This window comes from Alnus glutinosa, chromosome 9 (genome assembly GCF_958979055.1).
Source record: "Alnus glutinosa chromosome 9, dhAlnGlut1.1, whole genome shotgun sequence".
NCBI classification, from domain to species: Eukaryota; Viridiplantae; Streptophyta; class Magnoliopsida; order Fagales; family Betulaceae; genus Alnus; species Alnus glutinosa.
The window spans coordinates 10,194,340-10,220,091 of NC_084894.1; the positions used below are offsets into that span (position 1 = coordinate 10,194,340).

The 25,752-nt window shown below is 40.8% G+C and overlaps 1 protein-coding gene across 1 annotated transcript; it reads right to left on the reverse strand.

The window, feature by feature from the left end:
* Positions 1–548: 548 nt before the first annotated feature.
* Positions 549–20,955, reverse strand: LOC133877972 (methyl-CpG-binding domain-containing protein 11-like). The gene is made up of 3 exons (XM_062316439.1): positions 20,617–20,955; positions 1,764–1,914; positions 549–1,637 (listed from the first exon to the last, which is right to left on the reverse strand). The coding sequence occupies exons 1-3, from the start codon at positions 20,701–20,703 to the stop codon at positions 895–897; spliced, it is 981 nt and encodes a 326-aa protein (XP_062172423.1). The 5' UTR covers positions 20,704–20,955; the 3' UTR covers positions 549–894.
* Between the last annotated feature and the right edge of the window lie 4,797 nt (positions 20,956–25,752).

The window sequence follows — 25,752 nt, forward strand, 5'->3', positions numbered from 1 at the left end:
ATAGGAATGAATCCCAAGTTTTTGTTAATCATCTTGATCAATGCATCCAAAATTTCATTTAACTAACGATTAAGAAAGTATTGTGCCAATTTTGATAAATCCAGAGATCTTGTTTCAATCCTACTTTGACGTTCTCCATGGATTAAGAAAAACATGATCTTTCAACATGATCATTTTGGTGTTTCCATTTGTACAAAGTGGTCTGTTAATTTCTCCTCAACGGAAAGGAGATCATTCGGCAGTCTACGGCTGCTACTTTTTTATTTTCTTTTTTTTTTTTGGTAAATAATTGATTAATTCTTCTAAAAACAAGAGTAAATGAAATAAATCCCAAGTTTATCTCATGCTTCCAGAGTGTAGCTTAAGGAACTTGATAAAGCTATGATCCTACGTACGAGCCTGCAACATCAATTGGATGGGCTCAATGACATTATCTACGGTCCTGATTGTCTGCTTCGGCCAAAGGTTGTCTTGCTCCCAAGGCTCTTGAAAATCGATTATCCCCCAAGGCTAATTTCTGAACCAATAATGTTCACGGACCCTGAGGATTGAGTTATGGAAAAGTACTCATCTCTTATTCAACATTAGCAAGTTTATTAGTACAAAGCTGAGATTACAAAAGAGAACTACTACTAAGTTTTGAGTACCAAATGTCCGAGTCGGGCGCTCTGAGTTGGAAATACAAGTATAAAAGATCGATCTAACGCAATCGAACGCAATGACGATGCTGCAGAAACAGCAAATCGACACCACCTGATCGCTGTATGGGTCCCTAATGTAAAGTTAATTGCAGCAGAAATAACATCATCAGTAAAATACGCTAACTGGTAAAACAAAGACAAATTGGGAAGATAATTCATGATTGAGAGAGTACAAGCCCAACAAAGCAGATTTTCAACAGTTAACTTGAGATGCCTTGGGCTCATGCGATGTCTTCTCGCAACCCACTGAATGGTTATCCGCGGGCACCGACTCGTCCACGCTCTCCTTAACATTGTCGTTATTAATGATCAAATTCTTAGCAGAGGCCTCAGACTCATTTTTAGCCTTCCCATCTGCTTCAGAATTTGCCTCTAAGGGCAGCTTACCAGCTTCCTCTTTATTCTCCTTGGTAGCTGGTGTCGGCAGCAAGTCACTCTTAATCTCTTCTTCCTTTGCATCATCAGTAGTCTTGTTAGCAGCTTCCTGATTATTATCAGGTTTAAGGGAAGCTTCAGGCTCTTTCTGCTGTTTCACAGCTTCCTCCTTATTTTCCTCTAACCCTGGAGTTGGCAGTGAGTTATTCTTCATGACCTCTTCTTCCCTTGCATCAGAAGTTGTCTCAACAGCAGCCTCCTTATTCTCTATTTTATCAAAATCCATTTCATCGACTTTTTCCTCGGTTGTAGGTTCAGCGTCCTTTTCCCCTACATCCTCTTTATCTTTTAGCTCCACTTCCTCACTTGCTTTGGTTTCTTCCCCAACTGCAGCATCTTCTTTTTCTTCAGCCTCACCTTCTCCATAAGTATCATCCTTCTCTTCTTCTTCTCCCTTCTTTGAGCTTGTTTTATTTTGCTTTTTCTTAGGAGGTTCACTTTCTGGCATTTCTGTTGCTTTTGATTTCTGACTTATTCTTGAAGAACGCCTTGGAGTTCCACCTGCTTGTACAGAAATTGCAGAGGTTTTTACTTTGTTAGAAGCCTTTGTTCAACAAAACACACGTGCACTCATGCATGTCAGTCATAAACACACACACACACACACACACACACACACACAGGAACCTGTGCTCCAGTCAAATTCAGAAGTAGAAGGGCCTCCAGGGTGAGACTTGAGATACTGCTCTAGTTGTCTTTTGGTCTTTATCTCTGTACCAGTAGGCGAAACAAAAACTACCTCATTCCTCCTTGGTGTCCCGCTTTTCCTTGGATTGAACTGCAAGTGCAGGAAAAGATACTTACAATCAAAAGAATACCTAAATGATCCACAGTATCAAAGTCACTTTTGCATTTCAAATTTATCAGAATCAGACAAGTCACATGCTACATCCCTCTAATATTTGAGGGATTTTCCCCCCCTTATTGAGAGGAAACATAAAAGCCATGTCAGTCATCACCCTCCCAAAGTAATTAAGTAGGGCCAACAACGCCAAATAGGCAACCAACACCGCGGTAAGTTAAAGAGTGACCCACCAACAAGACGCATAAAAATGACAATTGAACTAAAACTAAAAATTGTCCAAATTTCAAGGAAGCTTCGAATGGTTAACAAGTTTACATGCCCCATAAATGAAAAAGAAAAAAGGCTCCATTACTACAATGAAAACAAACAAACCAAGTCAAGCCAACAAGAAAGTTATCAGATGATGCAGAAATTTGCACTATCCAGTCAAAGCCTCAAGGATTGAGGTTGCAATTCTTTGAAATTGACCTAAACATTTGCAAAAGGAGCCATCACCAAAAACTTTTAACAAAATTTACCTAAGATGTCATGGAGGAGTGCATAAATAAAATTAAATAACCTCCCAATAGAAAAAACAAAGAAAAAAAAAAAGCAATTGTATAAAAATGCACCAATAGCAAAAGAATAATTTGTACATCAAGCATCTTCCTATTATTATACTTCCAACCAAGGAGATGTGATAGGTCCCGAAGAATAAGTAGAATCCCAGAAATCTGGAGGTTGATGGGAGAACGTGGGCTTTGTTATGCTCTGTTTATGGAGACCGAAATATAGGGGTATATGAACCATCATAGGAGGGAGTTTTAGCAATGGGGACATGTCATTAAAAGTGGTTGCATGGGATGGGGGCATTGTGCGTATGGTTAATGAAAGGCAGTGTTGAAGTGGGTGTCTTTCATGTCTACGTGTCAATGTTAGTGGTGTTAGTGTGTTAGTCCGTAACTGCTCAGGGTCATGTATTAAATAAGTTCTCTCTAAGCACGATAGCTTGAACCTTATCTTGAATGTACTGAGCTTTTGACTCCCACCCGAAGTGGAGTTTCAGTGTTAATCATTCTATGTCTTTCAATTAGTTTACAAACACAGTTGTCCAAAGATAAAGAGTAAAAAAGAAAAACGACTCAAGTTCTACCAACATTCTCTCGCAGTCCTTGAAACTTCTGTCATTTCTTTACCTCAAAAGATATCACAAGAGGCAAGAATGCACCATCTTCCACACAGCAGCACTCTTAGTGCTATCACCAGTCCACCAACAAGCAAATAAGCCAGCTACTCTACTAGGGATCACCAAAGAGAGCCCAAACCGACTAAAAAATGTATCCCCATAAGGCGCAAACAACCTCACAATGGAGGAGAAGATGGTCCACAAACTCCCCACTCCTCTTGCACATACAACATCTATCGACCACAATGATATGCCGCTTCCTAAGGTTATCCATGGTAAGGATCTTCCCTAGGACCGCCAGCCAAGCAAAGAAGGCCACTCTCTAAGGTTCATCCCGTCAAATACTTTTCCAAAGGAAAGAAGGGTAATCATTACAAGCAAGGACACTGTAGAAGGAGCTAACAACGAACCGTTTTCTGGAGGAAGACCACCAAAGCTTGTTTTCACCATCCCATCTAATACAACAATTTGAAGTACGATGAAAAGACATCCATCTCACAATCATGAGCCGCTCTAGCAAAGCTTACGTTCCACTTAATGGAGCCACCAGAAAACTCCAAGTGGGCCACTACTGAAGTATGATTTGCACAAGCATTACCATAATTTAAATAGTATAACAAGAAAAGAGAGAAAGAACAAAAGAGAGACAATTTGTATGAAAAGAGAACATGAAAAATTAGGGTTCTCTTCTTGTTCATATGTTATTTATAATAAACTCACATAATACAAGTACATAAATGCCCTCCAATATTATAATAATAATGTAACCATAAAAGAACATATCAACACTCCCCCTCAAGCCGAGGCAAAGATATTCCGCATGCCCAACTTGCTTAAGATTCTATGAAAAGCTCCACTTGATACTCTTTTTGTCGGGATATTTGCAAGTTATTCTCCTATCTTCACAAATTGCGTACATATCAGACCGGCACGTAGTTTTTCTTTAGTAAAATGCTTGTCAATCTTAACATGTTTTGTTCGATTATGTTGGATTGAATTGTAAGTATTGTTCATTACAGCTTTATTATGACAATACAATCTCATGGAATCTTTAGAATCACACCCAAGTTCTTTCAACTTATGTACTGGATCTAGCAACCACCGACTATTTTAACTACGCCAAATAATCAAATTACCTTCCACAAATGTGCAATATTCTGACATGGACCATCAATCCATAATCGACCCAGCCCAATTTGCATCTATGTAAAGCTTCTACATTCAAGTGATCATGTCACAAAAACAACAAACACTTATCAGGGGAGGACTTTTAGTAGCAAAGAAATTGGTAGACGCCTCCATATGAGACTCGCATGGAAAATGCATAAACTAGCTTACTCTTTTTTTTTTTTTGATAAGTAATTTAAAATTCAATAAAAAAGCGCAGAGGGGCGCAACCCTAATACACGGGAAGTATACAAGAGAGCCCCTAAACAGGAGGAACATAGACAATTTACTACACTAACAACATAGACAATGCTTGGGCGGGTATGAAACAACTAAATCAATATGCCAACCAATTGTTGATATCAACCTTTTTCCACCAAAGGATTCACTACTTTCACTAAACTCAACATTCATTTTCACTAGATTATCAATGGCTTTACATCCGAGCATCCATGTTTCCTTGAGAAGATCAAGGACATACTTTCGATGGAAATAAATATACCATGTCTCAACTTCAGTACTCAATGCCTAGAAAATACTTCAAACTGCACAAGTCTTTTATTTCAAACTCATTAGCCAAAAAAACAATCACCTTCATACCTCCTCCTCAGCATTTCTTGTCAATACAATATCATCTACATACACAATATTGTCAATACAATATCGTTTACATACACAATAAGAGTCGTTGCCTTTACTTGAGAAGAATACTTGATAAAAAGTGTAAGATCAACTCGACTTTGTTTATAAACAAATCTCTACATAACTCGGGAAAACCTCTCAACCCAAGGTCTAGGAGATTGTTTCAAACCGTACAACGTTAACCCTTAAATTTATTAGCTTACAGTTTATTCAAAAACAAGTATAATTTTTTTATTCTTATAATTAATAGTCTTAAGGAAATTTTATGAAACAATATTAATTATGAAGTATTAGAACTATCAATTATACAGCATAAAGGGAAGTTGATTTCTTTAAAGTCATTAATTACAAGAATTATTAAATAACAAGTATCAAGTATAAGAGAGTCGACTCTTATTCAATGGTACAGGGGAGCAAATTCTTCTGCCTAACCAGAAGTTCTCATAGCACAAAGTTCAAGTTCCACCAGGAAAAATTACCAAAGATGGGGTTCCAGGCCTGGATTTTAAATAAGTAACAGGAAATTTAACACCGAATCTTTTCATGAATACTTCCATTTAAAAGGAAAAATTAATCAATTTAAGAGGTACTAAAGCAGCACTTCATGAAGACAATGAGGGTGCTCTGCCCACATCAAAATTTCTAGAACCTATTGCTTAAGTACCATCATAAAAGCACAAAGGTTATTCAAGGAAACAACTAGGAAAAACATAATGAAGACCCACAGAGAAAGACACATCTTTCTAAAACAATTAGCGCACATAAATGAGACATATACTAAATAGTATTAATACACACTATTCCCTATAAAATTCCACAACTTTCAAACAAGATAAATCCATATTAACCTGTCCCCAAATAGAAACAGAATCAATATGAGCCGAACTTCCATCTATTTCTTTCACTTAAATAATTGAAAAAAAATCATGTGACTAACACTTCTCTTAGCGAGCTATGACCTAATACAACTCAAAATAAGCAAATGTGAGATACCAGATATCCACTTGGCCAGCCCAGGTCAAGAATGCGGCTTAAGAGCTCATGATTTGGGCCGGATCAATTAAGTCCAAACCACAAGCCCCAATCAAACCACGGAAGCTAACGTGCCAATGCAATAGTTGCTTAAAGAATGCTAGGAGTGATGGGCAGACAATAGCTACCCTTCGTCCTAACTACCAATGAGTATAGAATCCGACGTAACATCAAATTACAACCATAACCTACCAGTGAGCTATAATTTGGTATTGCACTTGGTCATGGTTGTACCCCATCAGCAGACAACACCTGGCAAAGGTTGTAGCCCATTAGTGGACGCCCCCACATAATGAGAGGACATGCGATCATTTCAGGTACGATCACATTACCATTCTTTCTATGAACACTCTAACTCTCATCCTCAGAGCAATACATCTTTTACCTTTGTCAAACTTAAGCATCAAAGAGTTCCCCAACTGGCAACCCCCGGCAAGTCTCCAATTGCTTTTACTCCTTGCAGGCATCTGTTGGCTGAATCTGACTATGCGATCGACTACAACATCAATTGGTGTCGTATGTGGGAACTTTTTTTAACTTCCTTAGACAAAAGATTGTATGGTGCAAACTAGATCAATGGATGCTAGGAGTCACCGCAGACACCACAACCCGTCAACCCACCACCATGACCTAGGAAACTCATAAGAATCTGCCTCAGAATTCCCAGGGCCAACAGATCTCCGCACTAGAGACCCAAATGCAGAATCTTGCTCAGAACAAGAATCAACTCTTGCACCAAAACCAATTATTGATGCAACAACTCTTTGCCCAAAGACCCTCCCATCGGCACAATCTAGAGCCACCACAACGTCGAGATGGCGAGGAAGTTGGTCCTGAGGCAAAAATCCAGATGGGGGACCACGTGGTGAGAAACCAACACCAATCCCTAGAGAGAAACTCAAGAGCGAGGCGCACGGAGGATTCAAAAGCGAGTAGCCACGTAGACCAACAGCTTGAGAAAATGTGATCAAGCTGGACAAAGTTATGGAGGCCCTGAACAGAAAAACCTTGACGGTCGTGAGCGACACTAAAGGGATCATCTCGAAGATGGTTCAACAAGCCAAAACCAGGATCGATCAGCTCTTTCACCGAGCTGAGCAAGCAAATTGTGGGGCACTTTATACAGGGACAGAGGTATAGGAGGTTGGCGATGTACCTCTAGAACATCAATCAAAATAGCGACAAATCCCATAAACACTACATGTCTCGGTTCAATCAGGAGGTGTTGTTGGTAGACAACGCGGATGAAAAAGTGGTCTTGACGGCCCTTATGGGAGATTTGCAGTCGTCCATATTCATGTTCTCCCTCACCAAGAATCTACCGACCAACGTGACAAAGTTCATGCCCAAAGCTCAAAAGCACATGAATGTGAAAGACACCACGAGCGCCTAAAAGGGGCAAGGCCTAGGGGAGAGTAGCCAACTAAGCAAAAATAATAGAGTCTAAATCTACAAGGCCCAACTCAAGAAGTCTAGGCGGGCCGATGAGTGGCCTGAACCTCAGCTGAGGAGGTCGGCAACACTTAGTGGCAGGTTCGCCCATTACACACCGCTCAACATTCCTATCAAGCAGGTGTTGATGCGGATCAAAGAACAAACGTGGGCTAAAATGGGGAACCTAAAAACGCTAGCAAAGAAGAGGTCGTGGACCAAGTACTGCCAGTTCCACCACAACCGCGAGCACAATACAAATGAGTGTTTTCTTCTCAAGGAGCAGATTGAGACATTGATTAAGCACGAGAGGCTACTGAGGTTCGTGGCCGACCAACAACAGGCACGACCCAAAAGGAACTGAAGGAACCCCCAACCCGAGGCTAGGCACAAACACGACCCGCTGAGAAAAATCAAGACAATAGTTCGAGGCTTCGCAGGGGGTCATGAGTCTTGCTCTTCATGGGGGGGCTTATGCAAGGAGAGGCCGAACGGGGAAGGTTTGCTCGGTAGAACAAACCCCCAGAGTAGAAGCACAACCCCTCATGTTCACTGAAGAGGATGGCATGGGAGTACAGCATCCCCATGATGATGCGCTAGTGTGACGATGGTGGTCCCCAACTACCCAACCCGAAGGATCTTGGTGGGCAACAAGTGCTACTCCAACACACTCTATATGCCGACTTCCAAGCAGATGAAGATTAGGGGGAAAGGCTACAACCGGGCAACTCACCATTGGTCAAGTTCACATATGGTAAAGTTTATCTCGTAGGCTCGATCACCCTGCCAGTCACTACAAGAACCAACTCCAAGCATGTCACCACAATGGACAACTTCCTTGTGGCAGACTACCCCTCAATTACAATGCAATCATAGTTGGAACGACAATGAACTAAATGAAGGTCCTCCCTTCCACCTAGCACTTGAAGATAAAGTTCACGATTGAGCGAGACATAGGAGAAACAAGAGGAGATTAGGTAGCGCGCAAAAATGCAACATGGCCTCTTTGAAAGGTCGTGCATCAAAAGAAACCCTCACGGTGGCAGGGATTGAGGTGAGAAAAGAAAGAACAGTCCAACAAGAAGAACCATCTAAGAGCCTAATCGAGGTTGCCATAAAAGAAGGCAGGCCGAACAAAACAGTCCGAGTAGGTTCCCTCCTCCGGGAGAACCTAAGGGAACAAGTGCAGGACTTCTTACGAAGGAACAGGGATTTGTTCGCCTGGACATATGAAAACATGCCCAGCATTGACCCCGAGATCATGGTGCACAAGTTGAGTGTGCACCCCATGACCCAATCGGTCCAACCAAAAAGGTGGACGGTAGCCTTCTTTTAGAGGAATCAAGAGATGGCAGAGGAGGTCGACAAGCTCTTACAAGATCAGTTTATAAGGGAAGCGCATTATCCCGGATGGCTGGCAATGTAGTCATGATTAAGAAGACGAACAGCAAATGGAGGATGTATGTGGACTTCACCAACATAAATAAAGTCTGACCAAAGGACAGCGTTCCCTTACTAAGAAGACCTACTTGTAGATTCGATGGTCGGACATGAATTATAGAGCTTCACGGAAGCCTTCGCAAGATACAATCAAATTAGAATGAGTGAGCCCACCAAGAGAAGATGTCCTTCCTCACTAATCGGGGGCTATACTATTACAAGGTTATGCCCTTCGGATTGAAGAATGCGAGGGCCATGTACCAAAGGCTGGTGCACGCCATTTTTAAGCAACAAATCAGGAGAAACGTAAAAGTGTCCATGGATGAATGTTGGTCAAAAGCATGAAGGCATAACAACACCTGTCCAACCTCAAGAGGCATTTGGGGTCTTGAGGTACCTAATGGAGTTGAACCTCACCAAGTGTGCCTTCGGGGTGCCCTTCAAAAAGTTTTTGGGTGTCATGGTTTCTCCGAGAAGATACCGGCTACCATGGAGATGTAGTCTCCACGCAACACCAATGAATTACAGCGGCTAACGAGCAAAGTGGCTGCTCCGAACTACTTCATCTCTCAATCCACAGATAAATGGTTGACATTCTACAAAGTACTGAGGAAGGCATTTAAGTGGTCCGTCGATTGTGAAATGGCCTTCTAAGAATTGAAGGATTATCTCAAGAACCCTCCCTACTCAATCGCATGGAAATAGAGGAGTGCTTATACCTATACTTGGTCGTTTCACCCACAACGGTCAGCTCGGCATTGATCCCATAAGACCACCAGCTACACTAGCTAAACTCTCCAGGGGTAAAGGAAATGTAACCAAGGATCGAGAAGTTGGCCCTTGCCCTAGTCGCCTCGGCTTGGAGACTCCAACCATACTTCCAAGCTCACACTATAATAGTCGCAACCGATCAGTCCTTGAGGAAAGCTAGACCTCAAGGCACATCATCCAATGGTTCATCAAGTTACCACTCGAGGATGGCAATAAAGGGACAAGTCATGCCTGACTTTGTAGTTGAGTTTAATCTTTGTGGAGGGGGGCGAGAGGTGAGCAAGAAATGCTCGAGGAACAAACCTGGGCCATCGATGTCGACGGTTCCTAAAACAACCAAGCGACTAGTGTCAACCTCATCCTAACCTCACCAAACCGGATGGAACTCGAGTATGCCTTGTGATTCAATTTCAAGGCTACAAACAATGAGGCCGAGTACGAGGCATTAATAGCTGGACTGAGCATAGTCAAGGAGCTTGGTGCCGAACTTGTGGCTATGCGTAGTGACTCAAAGGTGGTGGTTGGACAGGTATTGCACGAGTATGAGGCCATGAAGAGGTACTTGGCCAAGCCTAGGAATTGAAAGACACATTCAAGAAGTTCAAGAACCAATAGGTCTCGAGAGAGCAGAATTTGCCGAGCGATCAGTTATCCCGACTAGCCTCGACCCTCAACTATAAAAGACTTCACGAGTAGAGTTCCTCAAGAAGCCAACAATCGCGCGCTCAAAGGGGAAAAAGGTTAACCAAGCAGATTAGGGGATAACTTGGGTGCAGCCCCTTGTTGATTATTTGAAAAAGGGGAAACTGCCATAGGATAGAAACAAAGCCAAGAAGGTCAAAGTCAAGGCAGCAAGGTATACCGTGATAGATGGGGTCCTATACCGAAGAAGTTTTGCCTTTTGCTCCTTCGATGCCTCTCGACCTATGAAGTTGATTATGTGCTAAAGAGAAATCCATTAGGAGATATCTAGAAACCACTCTAGAATCAGATGATTGGCTTACAAGGCCCTCTGGGTGGATATTTCCAGCCAAGTATGCAAAAGGATGCACAAGACTTGGTCAAAAGATGCGACAAATGCCAAAAGTTCTTGAATATCTTAAGGCACCCGCCCAAGGAGATGACTCTGATCGCGGGACAATGGCCATTCACACAGCGGGGGACCGACATTGTGGGACCTCTTCCTCAAGGTAAAGGTCAAGTAAAATTTGTGGTGGTAACCATCGACTACTTTACCAGATGGTTAAAGGCCAAGGTATCAGCGAACATTATAGAGAAGCACATCTAGAATTTTTTATGAAGTCTATAGTTTGCCAATTCAACATTCCCCGAGCATTAGTCACTAACAATAGGAAGCAATTCAACAATCAAGTGCTTAAAGACTTCTGCTCATAGCTCAGCACCGGTACCATTTCTCCTCCTCAAGTCATCCAAAGGTCAATGGGCGGTCGAGGTAACAAATCAAACTCTGCTCCAGACAATCAATACTTGACTGAAGGGGTTGAAGGCCTATGGGCAGAAGAGCTCCCCAACATCTTGTAGGTGTACAAGTTAACTACTTAGACCTCAACGGGAGAGACTAGCTTTTCTCTAGCCTTCAACAACAAAGGAGTCATCCCTGTGGAGATCAGGCTTGTCAGTTAACACACAAGCCATCACGACCAAGACAAGAACTTCGAAGAACCAAGGATGAGTCTAAATCTAGTTGATGATGGTGGTGTACCAACAGAGATTTGAAAAATACCCCAATGCCAAAGTGAGATTGAGGAGATTCAACGCGGGTCCGTGGGAGACGTAATCTTGCGAAAGGTCCCTCTGGCTACCCAAAACCCAACCGAGGGCAAGTTGGGATCAAATTCGGAAAGATCCTACTGGGTCATCAACTCCAACCACCATGGAACCAACTGCCTCGAGACCTTAGATAGAAAGGTGTTGCCTCACCCGTGGAATGCCAAGCACCTCAAGAAGTATTATAAATGCAATGTGTATTATATCTTTAACAATTTAATAAAAGTGCATTCACTTCAACATTTGTTTGTCTACTTTAAAGTTCCTATAGGGAATGACCAAAACCCAAACTCAACTCGACTAACAAACTGAAGCGACATTCATGTTGCTAGATGACACAACCCCCAAGGGCCAGAAACAAACTTCATTTAAAAAAAGAAAAAATGCAAACAGAATTGTTCTCAATTAGGGGCAAAATAACCCCAATTACAACTGAAAGGAAGACCCAAATTACAATTAGGGGGACTCACCCTGAGCTTCATTAGCCTCACGAGAGACAAGGTCCGTGTTGGCTTCAACCTCCACCAAATCCTCCACAGTATCCTTAACGTTGTACTATGAGACATAAATCTCAAGATAATCCCCCTAGATCCTCACCTTCAAGGCATCGAACCCGACCACATAGCAATTCCCTCTTGCTTGGTTGCCTTGGCCCTTAAGATTGGCCCTCCAAAGTAGATGACCTACCCCTTTCGCCACCAAACTCTTCCCGAGAAGCCGAGAGCTCATGTCGAAGAGCCTCTAGACTGGCAAACTTAGCCCTCTCTAAATCCAGCTCAACTTGAACCACCTCAACCTCTATGAACTGGGTCTTCTCAACCTCTAATTCCAGCTCTGCCTTCTCAACCTCTAATTCCTCCCAAAGGCCCTCTAGAGCTACATACTTGTCCTTCTCAACCTACAACTCTCCCCCAAAGAGTTTTGAACTCTCAGACTTGGCCTTCTCGACCTTTACCTTGACCTGGGTGGCCTCAAGCTCAGGCAAGAACCTCTGAGCTATGGCCTTGTATCGCTCTTTCTCTCTATTCAACTCGCCTAGGCAAGACTCGTGTGTGCTCTTAGTGAACAAGTTCTCCTTTTCGAGACCCTGATTCGCAGCCTAAAGCTCACTCGTATGGATCTCAACTGTTTTCTACTCGTAATAAAGTGCTACGACACCCGACACCGCCTGCACAATTATAGAACCGAGTCAATGAAGCACTATAGGAGAGAGGAAATTCAGGACAAAGGGGCCACAACACTTACCTGAGCTTGATCATGAAAGATCTTACAGAGGTCTCAAAGGGCATCCCGTGAAGCTCCTCCGAAGAATCTCTAAGGAAGAGATTCCTGAATAGCGCCAGGGCCACCGACGGGTCCTTGAGGGCTTGCACCCTCCTGCCTAGGAGGGATCACACGGCATTGCCATTGGAGGCAAGATATCAAGCTGGTCATTGGTCACCTGGTTTGGTTGAGGAGGGGGTACCACTTGAAACACTGACACAAATGCAGCACGAGAACTACTAGGGCGATGGGGCCACCTCAATGGGCTTGGCCCGGGCAGGACCTATTCTCCCCCGGTCACCTTTGGATTTGGCAGACACAAGAGAAGCCTTCACTCTCTTGCTCGTCGGTAACCCTACTAATCTAAGACTTGGGCTCTCCACTTAGAGATGGGAGGCCTTGTTGATCTTTGGGCCATCTCAGCTAGAGCAAAGAAAAGAAGTTAGAAAACAAATCGACCAACACACACGCAAGCAAGGTCGTAACAAGCTCCAAGACAAAGAGCTACTCAATCATGTTATCACAGTTCGTTGAGTCAGGGTATTTCTTCATGGGATGTTTGCACACCCAAAGTACCCGTTCGATCGCGTTGTCTTCCAATGGAAGCTCAAACAAAGCTAGAAAAATAATAATAACAAGACGGGTTGACAGAAAATCATAGCAATCAACTATTATACAAAGAAGCAATGATGGACTCACCCTTATGAGATGGCTCCCCCTAAACCCTGCTAACCCAAACTAGGTCCCGAAGATGAAGAAGAATCGGATTATCCATCTTTTGTTGGAGGACAAAAGATCAGTAACATGGGTCCAATCGGGATCACGACCACAAAAGAATTAGGTCCCAGGATGTTATGTTGTTTGATAGCAGTCATCTTTTGTTGAAGGTTATGTTGCCAGACAAACATGCAACAAAGACGCTACAATACTCATAACAGTTGTCAAGCATCACTCCCAATAAATGCACCTCTACAACTTCAAACCAAAAACTGCCATAACTCAAAACGGCCAAGTGGTTGAGAAGTCTGGGGCTGTAAATCTTAAAGATTTTCGACCTATTAGTCTTGTAAGCGGGGTTTACAAGATCATTGCAAAGGTTCTTGCAAATAGACTTAGTAAGGTTGTGGAAAAGATAATCTCAAAACCTCAAAATGCTTTTGTGAAAGGTAGGCAAATTCTTGATCCAGTTCTTATTGCTAATGAGTATTTGGATAGTCGTATTAAATCAGGCGAACCGGGTTTGCTTTGCAAGCTGGATATTGAGAAGGCATATGATCATGTCAACTGGAGCTTCTTATTGTATATGATGAGAATATGTGGTTTTGGGGAGAGATGGTGTTCGTGGATAGCGCATTGTATTTCCTCAGTACGCTTCTCTGTCTTGGTGAATGGCACCCCTTCTGGTTTTTTCAGCAGCTCTCGTGGACTTAGACAGGGTGATCCTCTGTCGCCTCTCTTGTTTGTCATTGTGATGAAAGCCCTAAGTAAGTTGTTCTCTATTTCTGTTCACAGGGGCTTTCTATCAGGTTTCTCAGTGGGTTCTGGTAGCAACGGGTGTTTAATATTTCTCACTTATTGTTTGCCGACAATACTTTAGTCTTTTGCGGGGCTAATCTTCATCATCTCCATTTTCTTCGAGTTTTATTTTTGTCTTTTGAAGCTGTTTCAGGTTTAAAGATCAATTTGCCCAAGTCAACGCTGGGTCCTGTGGGTGATGTGGATAATATGGATGAGTTGGATGGCATCATGGGTTGTGGACTTTCTTCTCTACCTCTAAAGTATCTTGGTCTTCCGTTGGGGGCCCCTTTTAAGGCTAGCTAGTTGGAAGCGGATTTATCTGTCAAAGGTGGTAGAGTTACCCTTATAAAGAGTACTTTATCTAATCTACCCACGTACTTCCTTTCTCTTTTCTCTATTTCTTCCAGTGTTGCCAGTCGTATAGAGAAGCTTCATTGAGATTTCTTATGGGGAGGTATAGGTGAAGAATTCAAATATCACCTAGTTAGTTGGTCCACGGTTTGTTCCCCTATTTTAGAAGGTGGTTTGGGTATCCGAAATTTGAGGATCTTCAATAAGACTTTATTAGGGAAGTGGTTGTGGAGTTATGTGCATGAGAGAGAGGCTTTGCAGAGATCAGTTGTGGATGCAAAGTACGATTCTACTTGGGCTGGGTGGTGTTCCTTAGACCCCCCCTGGGTCTCACGGAGTGGGGATTTAAAAGAACATTAGGAAGGGGTGGAGTTTGTTTAGAAGCCATACCAGACTTATTTTGGAAAATGGATCTAAGATCAGATTCTAAGATGATGTGTGGTGCGGAGAGATGCCCCTCAAGGAAGATTTCCCAAGTTTGCATGACATAGCTTGCGACAAGAATTCACTTACTGTAGCTCATTTGATTTTGGAGAGCGATTCTTTTCAATGGGATGTCAGATTCTTTCGAGCGGCCCATGATTGGGAGGTGGATGTCTTGGCTTCTTTCTTCACCCTTTTGTATTCCATCAGATTAGATCGTGGTGGAGAAGACAAGCCTTGGTGGTCTCCTTCTCGCAAAGGGAAGTTTGATGTTAGATCTTTCTATCAGACTCTTGCTCACAAGGAGACCATTCATTTCCCCTAGAAAAGTTTTTGGCAGACCAATGCTCCCTTGAAAGTGGCCTCTTTCGCTTGGGTGGCAGCGCTAAGATCCTTACCCTAGACAATCTCAAAAAGAGACGAGTCATTGTGATTGATAGATGTTGTGTGTGTAAAAAGAATGGGGAATTTGTAGATCATCTTCTTCTCCATTGTGAGGTCGCTTGCATTCTATTGAATGCCATCTTTAGTCGCTTCAGTTTGTCTTGGGTTACGCCTCGTCGGGTGGTAGATTTATTCGCTTGGTGGACGGGTGGCCACTCTCGGAGTGCGATTGTGTGAAAGATGGTTCTTTGTTGCCTCTTATGGTGCTTATGGAGGGAACATAACGATAGACAGTTCGTGGACAAAGAAAGAACCATTGAGGAGTTCATTTCTTTTTTCTTTTGTTCTTTGTACTCTTGGACGGCTCCGTTCCTTGTCCCTTTAGTGATTAGTTTTAATGATTTCCTCGTACTGCTTTCTTCTTCTTCTTAGTTGTCGTTCTTGTATACTCCCTGTGTACTTGATCGCACTTTGCGCTTTTGAATTTATCTTATCAAAAAAAAATTCCCAACACCGACCAAGTGGCAAGTTGAACATGGGAAAAGAGGAGGGGGGGGGGCAACTAATATACCAAATATCCCACTCAACCAGCCTAGGTTGAGAATGCAAGCCCGGGAGCCCACGATTTGGGCTTGGTTGATCAACCCCAAACCACGGGCCCCGATCAAACCACAAAAGTTACGGTTTCAGCGCAACAAGTGCTTAAAGAATGCTAGGAGTGAGGCGTAGAGAATAGCTATAATTCGGTGCCACAACTAACCAAGGCCGTAATTCGGCACTACGCTTGGTCAGGGTCGTACCCCGTTAGTGGACGCCCAACATAGAGAGAAGACATGCAACCATTTCATGTACAATCACATAACCATTCTTTCTACGAACACTCTAGATCTCATCATCAAAACAATCCATCTTTTACATTTGCTAACTTAAGCATAAGAGAGTTCTCCCACCGACAATTCCCAACAAGTCTTCAACTGGTTTTACTCCTTGCAAGCATCCATTGGCCGAGTCTAATGGTGCAATCAACTGCATCATCAAAATGAAAAGCACCAAAATACCTACAAATCCTAAAATATAATTTTTGGGGGGAAGACCATTATAAGGATGTCGTTTAAGAAACAGTTCTTAACCGTTACTCAAAAGCAAATGAGGAGCATATGACAACAGACCAGAGATCAATAGAAAAATAAATAAATAAAACAGAAAACAGAAAAAGATTATGGAGCACAAAAAAGAAATTATTAGCAAACATTGCATACATCAAGCATAGTCCAAAGCCACTTAATTTGAAATTACTTATGCTAACCACAAAAATTTATTAAGAACAAAAACAATCACAAACAAAATTCAATAAGCCCCGAGGAATCAAAAGGATAGCGCAAACTACAATTCTGAACGAACAGTTGTTATGAGCCTAACTATTTGAAGAATAATAGTTGTAAATAAAAATAATAATTTGGCACTTGAAGGGGCCAAAACCTCCACGCTCTCTAACTCACGGCTAGGAGATACAAATTCTTGATATAATTTTCTGGATACTTCATTAATCTGAAATGTTGGTTTAAATACAACAAAGACAAGTAAAATAACTAACAGCCCACTAACTTAGCTACTGACTCAATTAACCACTACTGGCTTGAAGATAACAAACCCAGTACTTTTATTACTAACCTACTTTTACTGACCCATTACAGAAGTAGTTAACCCAGTTCGTGGCTCACAAAGTTAGCCCATTTCTTTACCAATTGATACCCACACATCTACTCCTATGCTTATGAAGGTAGTGTTGAAATATGAAGATATGTGGCATTTAGGCTCATAACAAACCCTCCTTCTTTGAAGAACCTTGTCCACAAGGTTAGAAAAACTTCTAGGTAGCCCAAAATATTTTTCCATGATGTTGCCCCAGCATTCAGCCATAATATTCGGAATAGTATAATCAACACCATCTTCAATAAATCTGTCATCTTGTCTTGCTCTAGCATTAGCTAGGCCTTGTTTCTCTCTTGAACTTTTTCCAACACCAACTTCTCCTGTCAGTACACTCAATTGCAAAAGATTGAATATTGGTGTAAAGAATGCAATCCACACAAAAGGGAGAAGTCCCAGCTCTTTTTTTTGATAAGTAATTTAAAATTCAATAAAAAAGCGCAGAGGGGCGCAACCCTAATACACGGGAAGTATACAAGAGAGCCCCTAAACAGGAGGAACAACTAATAAATTAAGAAAGTCTACAAAAGTAGAAACACCTAGGTGGCAAAAATGGGAGCTATCCATAGATATAACGTGTTAAGAAGACGCTTCCTTAAAACCACCATTACCGTCTCGACATCTTCAAAAAGCCTCGCATTCCGCTCCCTCCAAATGCTCCACAAAACACAGTGAGGAACTAAACGCCAAACATTTTTTGCTAGGCCATGCCCTCGAAAAGCACCCCAAGTAGTCAACAAACCCATCACCGATTGTGGCATGACCCATTCAACTCCAAACAAAGAAAACACAAAACTCCAAAGCTCACGGGCGGTGTCGCAATGAAGTAACAGAAGTCCCAGCTCTTTCCAATAAATATTCTCAAAAATAGAAAAAGGTAGTTTGATATTCTTTTGAATGCCATTTTGTGACCCATCCGGAAGGGGCTTGGCAGACCCCTTTGACTTTAGTAGCATAAGAGAGTCCATTTTTCCCAGTACTCGATGACCCACCACTGCAAGAAGCACTTCATGTGCAAGTAAAGGACACGTTTTGTAGTACACCTTGTCCTCTTCAGAAATTGTGCACGCTCGCATCAAGCTGGCAGTCCATTGAATGCTGCGTAAATCACCATCAACATCATTACTTCCTATTCCCAAGACCCATGCAATGCTCAAGACTAGCTCACTCTTGCTTAGAGTCTATACATCTCCCCAAATCCTTGTTCCAGTCAAAGTCTCACTAACATGTTCACCAAGCATAGCACGATCAAAGTCGTTCATCACAATCTCATTGTCATTGAAAAAGCAAACATGACCTCCATATCAGACCCAGCCAAAGCACATATTGTGGACTTCTCTACCTCAAATAGCTTCACCTTCTTATTCCTGTTGTCTTTCCGCATCTTAATAAATGTCTCTTGTGGCAACTTGTGGGTTGCCTTGGTACCCCAGCTTAAACGAAGCCCTTCAACACAAACAAAGACCCACCCAAGAGCCCCACAACCGAAATCCAGTTGAAGAAACATAGTCTCTCCATGACACCACCTTGCAAGGTAGAAGATACCTTCCTTTCCAAAAACATAAACTTCTCAAGAAGCTTGCTTGGATACTTGTTGGATGAAAATGCTGGTGAGAGGCTTACTTTTGTTCTAGGGATCGAAAGATTTGTTTCACCAAGATTTGTAGCAGGATATGCACTCAAATAAGTTTCAGTTTTGCTGCCATGCCCATATTTCGTAATTGATGTTGCCTGATGTGATCTCTACTCTCGAGGCCCTGTGATATTTTTCTCATCCAACTCCAGCCCACTCCCCATGAAAGCAAGCCACATTCTCATTAAAGTAAAATATATAATGTGCCACATGAGCGCAACTGGGTCACCATCAAATCTTTTGGTGTTCTTGATGCGTTGGTTGGCCACTGGGTCACCATCTTCTACTTGTTTAGAATTGTTGTTGCTTTTGTTGGTTTTGTCATAGTCTGTGGAGGCTATATCAACAATAGTATATAATGCTAGAAGCTTACCTCCTAATTTTGGTGCTTTAGGTTCTTCAGCTTTCTCATCCCTTGGACCCAAGAAGTCCAAGTGATCTTTAATCTCAACTCCACGTTCACCCCACCCCCTAAGAGCACCTTGCCCACAAGGTGAAGATTGAATTTGTGCTTTGCCTTCATTGACCATTGTTACTACTGGCTTCAACAATTGTAAGTCTCCTCCGTGGTCTATCTCTTCTTTTCATGGTATACGACTCCTTTTCCTTCCCTAGTCTCAGCCCTCGTAGACCTTGGTTGCACCTTCCTCTCTCCCTTCTCGGCAACTTGATCCTCTTTTTCCCGTATGCTAGCCTCTTCTTCCCTCACCATAAATAGCTTGGTCTCTCCAATTTGCGAGATTTTTTCTCTGCACTCTTCAACAAGTTCTTCGCTTTGGACCACTGAATGCTCATTGGCTGCAAAAACTGGCTCTAGCTCTTGAGCTGTTTCCTTTTGAGATTGGACTTGTTCTTTTCGTTCTTCAAGCACTTCTACAATTTCTTGGATCTTATCACACTTTTTTGGGTTTTGGTTTCTTCGCAGCACCTCCTCTTTGTGCAATAGTGTAAAACCAAATGCCGCTTGCATTGAGGTTGGCTTCAACATAGTGAGCAGTACTATGATCTCCTCCTCGAGTCCACCAATAAACGTATTAACCCAAAATTCATTAGTCGAATTTTTGAGGATCCAAATGGATAGTACTTCGAATAGTACCCCAAACTGTAATCGATACTTCTCGACTGTTGATGTTTGTTTAAGATTGGTGAGAGCTCTAGAAGGGTTATCAAAGGCATTGTCTTCTCTGAGAATAACCATTGCTTCTACTAACTCAGAGATCCGTGTACTTTTCGCCATTGTCGCAAGATCGATAGTCTGATACCACTTGTTATGAGCCTAACTATTTGAAGAATAATATTTGTAAATAAAAAGCAATAAAAATAATAATTTGGCACTTGAAGGGGCCAAAACCTCCACTCTCTCTAACTCACGGCTAGGAGATACAAATTCTTGATATAATTTTCTGGATACTTCATTAATCTGAAATGCTGGTTTAAATACAACAAAGACAAGTAAAATAACTAAAAAGCCCACTAACTTAGCTACTGACTCAATTAACCACTACTGGCATAAAGATAACTAACCCACTACTTTTACTAACCTACTTTTACTGACCCCTTACAGAAGTAGTTAACCCAGTTCGTGGCTCAAAAAGTTAGCCCATTTCTTTAACAACTGACACCCACACGTCTACTCCTATGCTTGTGAAGGTAGCGTTGAAACATGAAGATTCGTGGCATTTAGGCTCATAACAACAGCTAGAAGCATAAAAACCTACTGTCTCACGCACAATTTCGCTTCGAAACTTCAAAAAAAAAAAAAAGGCTCCGACAAAACAAATCCTAAACGCAACAGAGAAAGCAGCGCAAGCACAAGGACACACAAAAAACAAACACGCAAATTCGAGTATAAGAGCAAGAGAAAGCAAATTAGGGCACGGAACGGAAACGAGCTAAGAACAAGTATTCAAAACGAAAACCAAAGAGAAAGAGAGAAAGAAAAGAACAGGGAGCGAACCATCTTCCTCCAGCCCTGGGGAGCCGGTAGCTCGACCGAAACGGCGTCGTCGTGATTCTCCACCGCGTTCGCTTCGCCACTCGCCATTGTCTCTCTGTCACTCTCTCTCTCTCTCTCTCTCTCTTCGAGCGCTGTTTCCCTCCTCTGCTTCCCGCTCTCTGCCACAAAATCAATCTCTCACACTCTCTCTCTCTCTCTCTCTCCGACCCAAAAATTAAAAAAGAGGCACGCGAAAATGGTAACTTTTCGTGGCGAGATGGGATTATATAGTGGAGGGTGCTCTCGCTCGCTTTCTCGTTCCACTTTCACTTTCTGTCTCCCCCCAGATTTGGGCCGCGACCACGCGCTGATGGTCCGTAAACGGACGTGAACAAATCTATCAACTGGATTGGGGTTTTGGGTTGCGTCCAGTATACTATCGGTTTGGATAGACGAGACGGCTGGGTCCCCCACTAATCTAGGATCTTGCCTTTTTTTTATTTTTTTTATTTTTTTGAAGGATAGTATCTTGCCTTTTGGTAATCTTTTCTTTAATTTTTTTTTTTTTTCTGAGCGTCTTTAACCGTTTAGATTCATAAGACATGTAACGATTTTTTAAAAATAGAAAAAATTAGGGAAAAGTACACATAACCCCCTCAAACTACCATATCATTGTCAATGTACCACCCAAACTACCAATTGTGTCAATCTCCCCCCTTAAACTATCAGAAAATGTCAATGTCCCCCTAATGACAAAAATGTCCTTCATAAAATTATTAAAAAAATATAAAATAACAAAAAATTATTCCAACAAAAAAATTAAAAATTAAAACTGTTTTTTATTATTTTTTTAAATAATAATTTTCAGTTTTTTTTTCTTTTTTTCTTTTTTTTTAAAAAAAAAAAATTGTTCTTTTTCGTTTTTTTAATTAAATAAAAACTGGTTTTTTTTTCATTTGTTTTATTTTTTTAAAATAAATAAATAAATTTCAGTTATTTTTTGTTTTTTCGTTTTTTTTTTCTTTAAAAAAAAATTGTTCTTTTTCGTTTTTTAATTTAATAAAAACTGGTTTTTTTTTTCATTTGTTTTATTTTTTTTAAATAAATAAATTTCAGTTATTTTTTGTTTTTTTGTTTAAAAAAATTTGTTATTTTTCGTTTTTTAATTTAATAAAAACTGGTTTTTCTTTTTTATTTTTTTCATTTGATTTTTTTTTAAAAAAAAAAAAAAATCAGTTATTTTTTGTTTACTTTTTAAAAAAAAAATTAAAAAATTTGTTCTTTTTTTTTAAAATATTTTTTTTTCGTTTTTTATTTAATTTAATTTAATTTTTAATTTTTAATTTTTTTAAGTTTTTAAGTTTTAGTTTTAATTTTTTTTTGAATTTATGAGGACATTTTTGTCTTATTCAAAAAAAATTAGGGTTATTTTTGTATTTTTGTTGGTCTTAGGGGGGACATTGACATTTTCTGGTAGTTTAAGGGGGGAGATTGACACAATTGGTAGTTTAGGGGGTACATTGACAATTGAGTGGTAGTTTGAGGGGGTTATGTGTACTTTTCCCAAAAAATTATAATTTAGCCTTTTAAATTGTTAGTCATTTTGTAGTCAAGAAAAAAAATAACTAAAAAAGTGAGGCCTAAACAGGATTGGTGATTTACGAAAAATTGAGAGTAGAGAGTTGAGGCTAAAGCATATTGTGTTAAGGATCCTTCCTCCCATGGTGGATTGGGTACTTGTTATTTAGTTTTCCGGTAGGGTGTTTTCTTCTCTCTTCAGGCGAAGTTGTTACCTTAATGGAGAAGGTTGTTTGTAGTGTTTTCTCGTCCTCTCATGGGATTGAGAAGTAGTTTTCTATCTTTGTTGTGGTTTGTTTTCTCCTTTTGGAGTTTGTTTCGTTTGTGATCTTTTTATGGGTAAAATTTCCCTCAAGCCCACGCTGTTCCGGGGTTGGATCTGCTATTAATACATGCTGCGCCTACTGGATTTAATGGAACAAGCGAGGGTTTTCCTTCTTTGTTGGCTCGGAGAGACAATGCTGGCTGGTCTTGACGGTGACGACATGCTGGGTTTGTAATGCAGGAGATCTCTCTCATGGTTTCCATATGGTTCATGGGTTCTACTTTCACGAGGCCAGTGCACGCTTTGAAGGAGGTTTTTTGGCAGAAACGCTGGTGCAGATAGTCGAAGGGGTTTTCACCTTGTGCTACTGTTGGTGGAACCCACGATGGTCTCTTCCATGGCGGTTTATAACAACGATGGCAAGCGGTTCTCTGCTTGGGTGGAGGGTCGAGGGAAGAGTGGTTTCGTGTCTCAGGGAACCGCTTTGCATCTGATTTGAGGGCAAAAAACCGTCAACGGTTTTTTCAAACGGGAGAGAGATTTTTGGCGACATAATAGGAGAAGTTTTCTGCCAGACGATTATGGAGAAGTTTGTGTTTTTTGTCCGAAAGGCCGGTTTTCTGAATGGGCCCAAACAGTATGGGGGCGTCATGGTGATCATTTGTAAATTCCAATCTAGAATTTGTAATGTAGGAATTGTAGGTATTTGGCTAGATTTTTTTCCGGGTATCCGGAAAATGTAATCTCAGAGTCTTGGACTCTAGTTCTGTAGAGCATTTTGACTCTATTGGTTTGATGAATGAAATAGATCTATTCCAAAAAAAAAAAAAAAAAAAAAAAAAAAAAAAAAAAAAAAAAAAAAAAATTGTTAGTCATTTTGCAAGTAGTCTCACGAACTGTCAACGCTTTGACTCTAATCCCTAAACTATCAAAACGTTTTAAAAAAAAACTCATTTATGTCGAAATATGTCTATAATACACCTTACACATGTTATTTTTTAATTAAAAATTAAAATATATATTAACAAATTAAAAAACTAAAATTTTCTTTTTTTTCTTTTTTCTTTCTTAAAAAAAAATGGGGTCTTTGGGAGGCAGTTGTCGGTGGCAGCCACCCCCCTTATGAAGGGGGGTGGTCTGCGAGCCACCACCGACCCCTAGGGTGGCTTTCGGGCCACCACAAAATGGCTTTCGGGGTGGTTGTGGGCCTAGGGGTTGAAAAATGATACATAGCTGAGCATTATAGGCATATTTCAACAAAATGTGCATTTTTTAAATTTTTTGGTAGTTTGGAGGGCCATAATCCAAGCATTGGCAAGTCATGGGGCTAATTGCAAAACGGCTGACAGTTTAGAAGTCTAAATTGTAATTTTCCCTTTAAAATATAAAAAATAAAATTATTTTTTATTTTCGTATTCAAATGCATACCACAATAAATTTTCTTAACATTTTTTTTTTTTTATGAATAAGTAAGCAATATTATTAACAACTACGAAACATTAAAAAGTGAACAAAGAAACAACAATACAACCAGAGCCAGCTATATCACAATAGCAGCAAAAACCAACAAAGCAAAAGAAACAACAAAACCAGAACCAACACAACAAACAAAACTGGAACATACAGAACAGAACAAGCTAAGTTCCAGAATTGACAAATTCTAATATTCTCCCTAGTCTTCTTAAATTTGCTTGAGCCAGAAATTCTATTACGAACTTCCCAAAATATCAACTTCAGAATTTGTTCTTCAAATTTGGGGTGCCCATGAAACTTAATTTCATTCCTACCATGCCAAATGTCATACACTGCTGAAATAAAAACAAGTCTACATAAAATCCCAGCCAAAGTCTTCTTCTTCCAGTGATTACAACCATCATCCAACAAACTCCGACAATTAGTATGAGTAGCAATAAAAGGACAATGTTGCATACAAGCACGCCATATACGAGAACTGAAGCTACACTCGAAGAACAAATGGTCCCTACTCTCAACACCATGCTTACAAAAAACATAGTTAATATCTCTTTGAAATCCCCACACCAGAAGACGACCCCCCGTAGTAAGGAGATTCTGAACAACCAACCAGAGGATAAACGCTTGCTTTGGAATAGCTATAAGGGAAACCAGATTAAATGCCACCAAACAACATCAGGTTTCTTACCCCTCAAAAACTCCCAAGTGTCAGAACAAGCATAAGAACCTTTACGAGCAATATACCACACTGGCTTGTCAATAAGACCTAAAGAAACTTCCGGAAGACGTCATTGAATCTCCACAAGAGCCTCAGACCTAGCAGGCTTCCAACACCAATTTCTATTATTCAAAACAGAAATAAGTTTGGAATCTAACTGGCTACTAGCATCATAAACAATTCGAGGGCCATACTTCTCAATCAACACACCAGAAGGGTACCACTGATATACCACATATGAATATTACTAGCATCCCCAACTTCAAACTTAATACAGTTCCTAGCAAACTCCCGAAGTTTAAGCAATTTTCTCCAGCACCAAGAACAGTCTGAAGGAATTTTAACTCTCCAAAAACTCCTTCCTTTCAGCAAATAAGTTTGGATCCAAACAACCCAAATAGAGCCAGCACAAGCAAAAAAATTCCAAATATGCCTAAGCATAGAAGATTTATTCCAAACCTCCAAATTTTTTAACCCCTAGCCCTCCTGCTTAGGAAAGCATAGCTCACTCCAAGCAACTTTAGCCTTAGCATAAACACTATCTTTACCATTCCACATAAAACGGTTAAATTTCGGAGTAATCTCATGAATGATCTGTTTAGGAAGAATAAAAATCCCAGACCAAAACACCTGCAAACTATACAAAACAGAAGACAACAGCTGCAGTCTCCCAGCAAAAGAAAGATTCCGAGAAGTCCAAGAACCAATTTGGCTAGAAATCTTATCAATCAAAGACTTACAATCATCTGCAAACATCTTGGAAGAAATCAGAGGAACTCCCAAGTATCTAACAGGTAACTTTCCCTCTTTCATCTGCAAACTATCTAGTAAAGCAGCCTTCATACTCAAATAAATACCCGAACAAAACATATAACTTTTGGATGGATTTGCCTTAAGACCAGACAAACTTTCAAACTCCCGAAGAGGCGCTTGGATGGAGATAGAAGACTTATCTGCCTCAGAGAAAATAAGGAGATCATCAGTAAAGCACAAATGTGTAATCTGTAACATAGAGCAACGATGATGAAATTTGAAACCAGAACCAGCCTTAGTGTATTCCAACATCAACTTATAAAACACCTCCATAGCCAAGACAAACAGATAAGGGGAAAGAGGGTCCCCT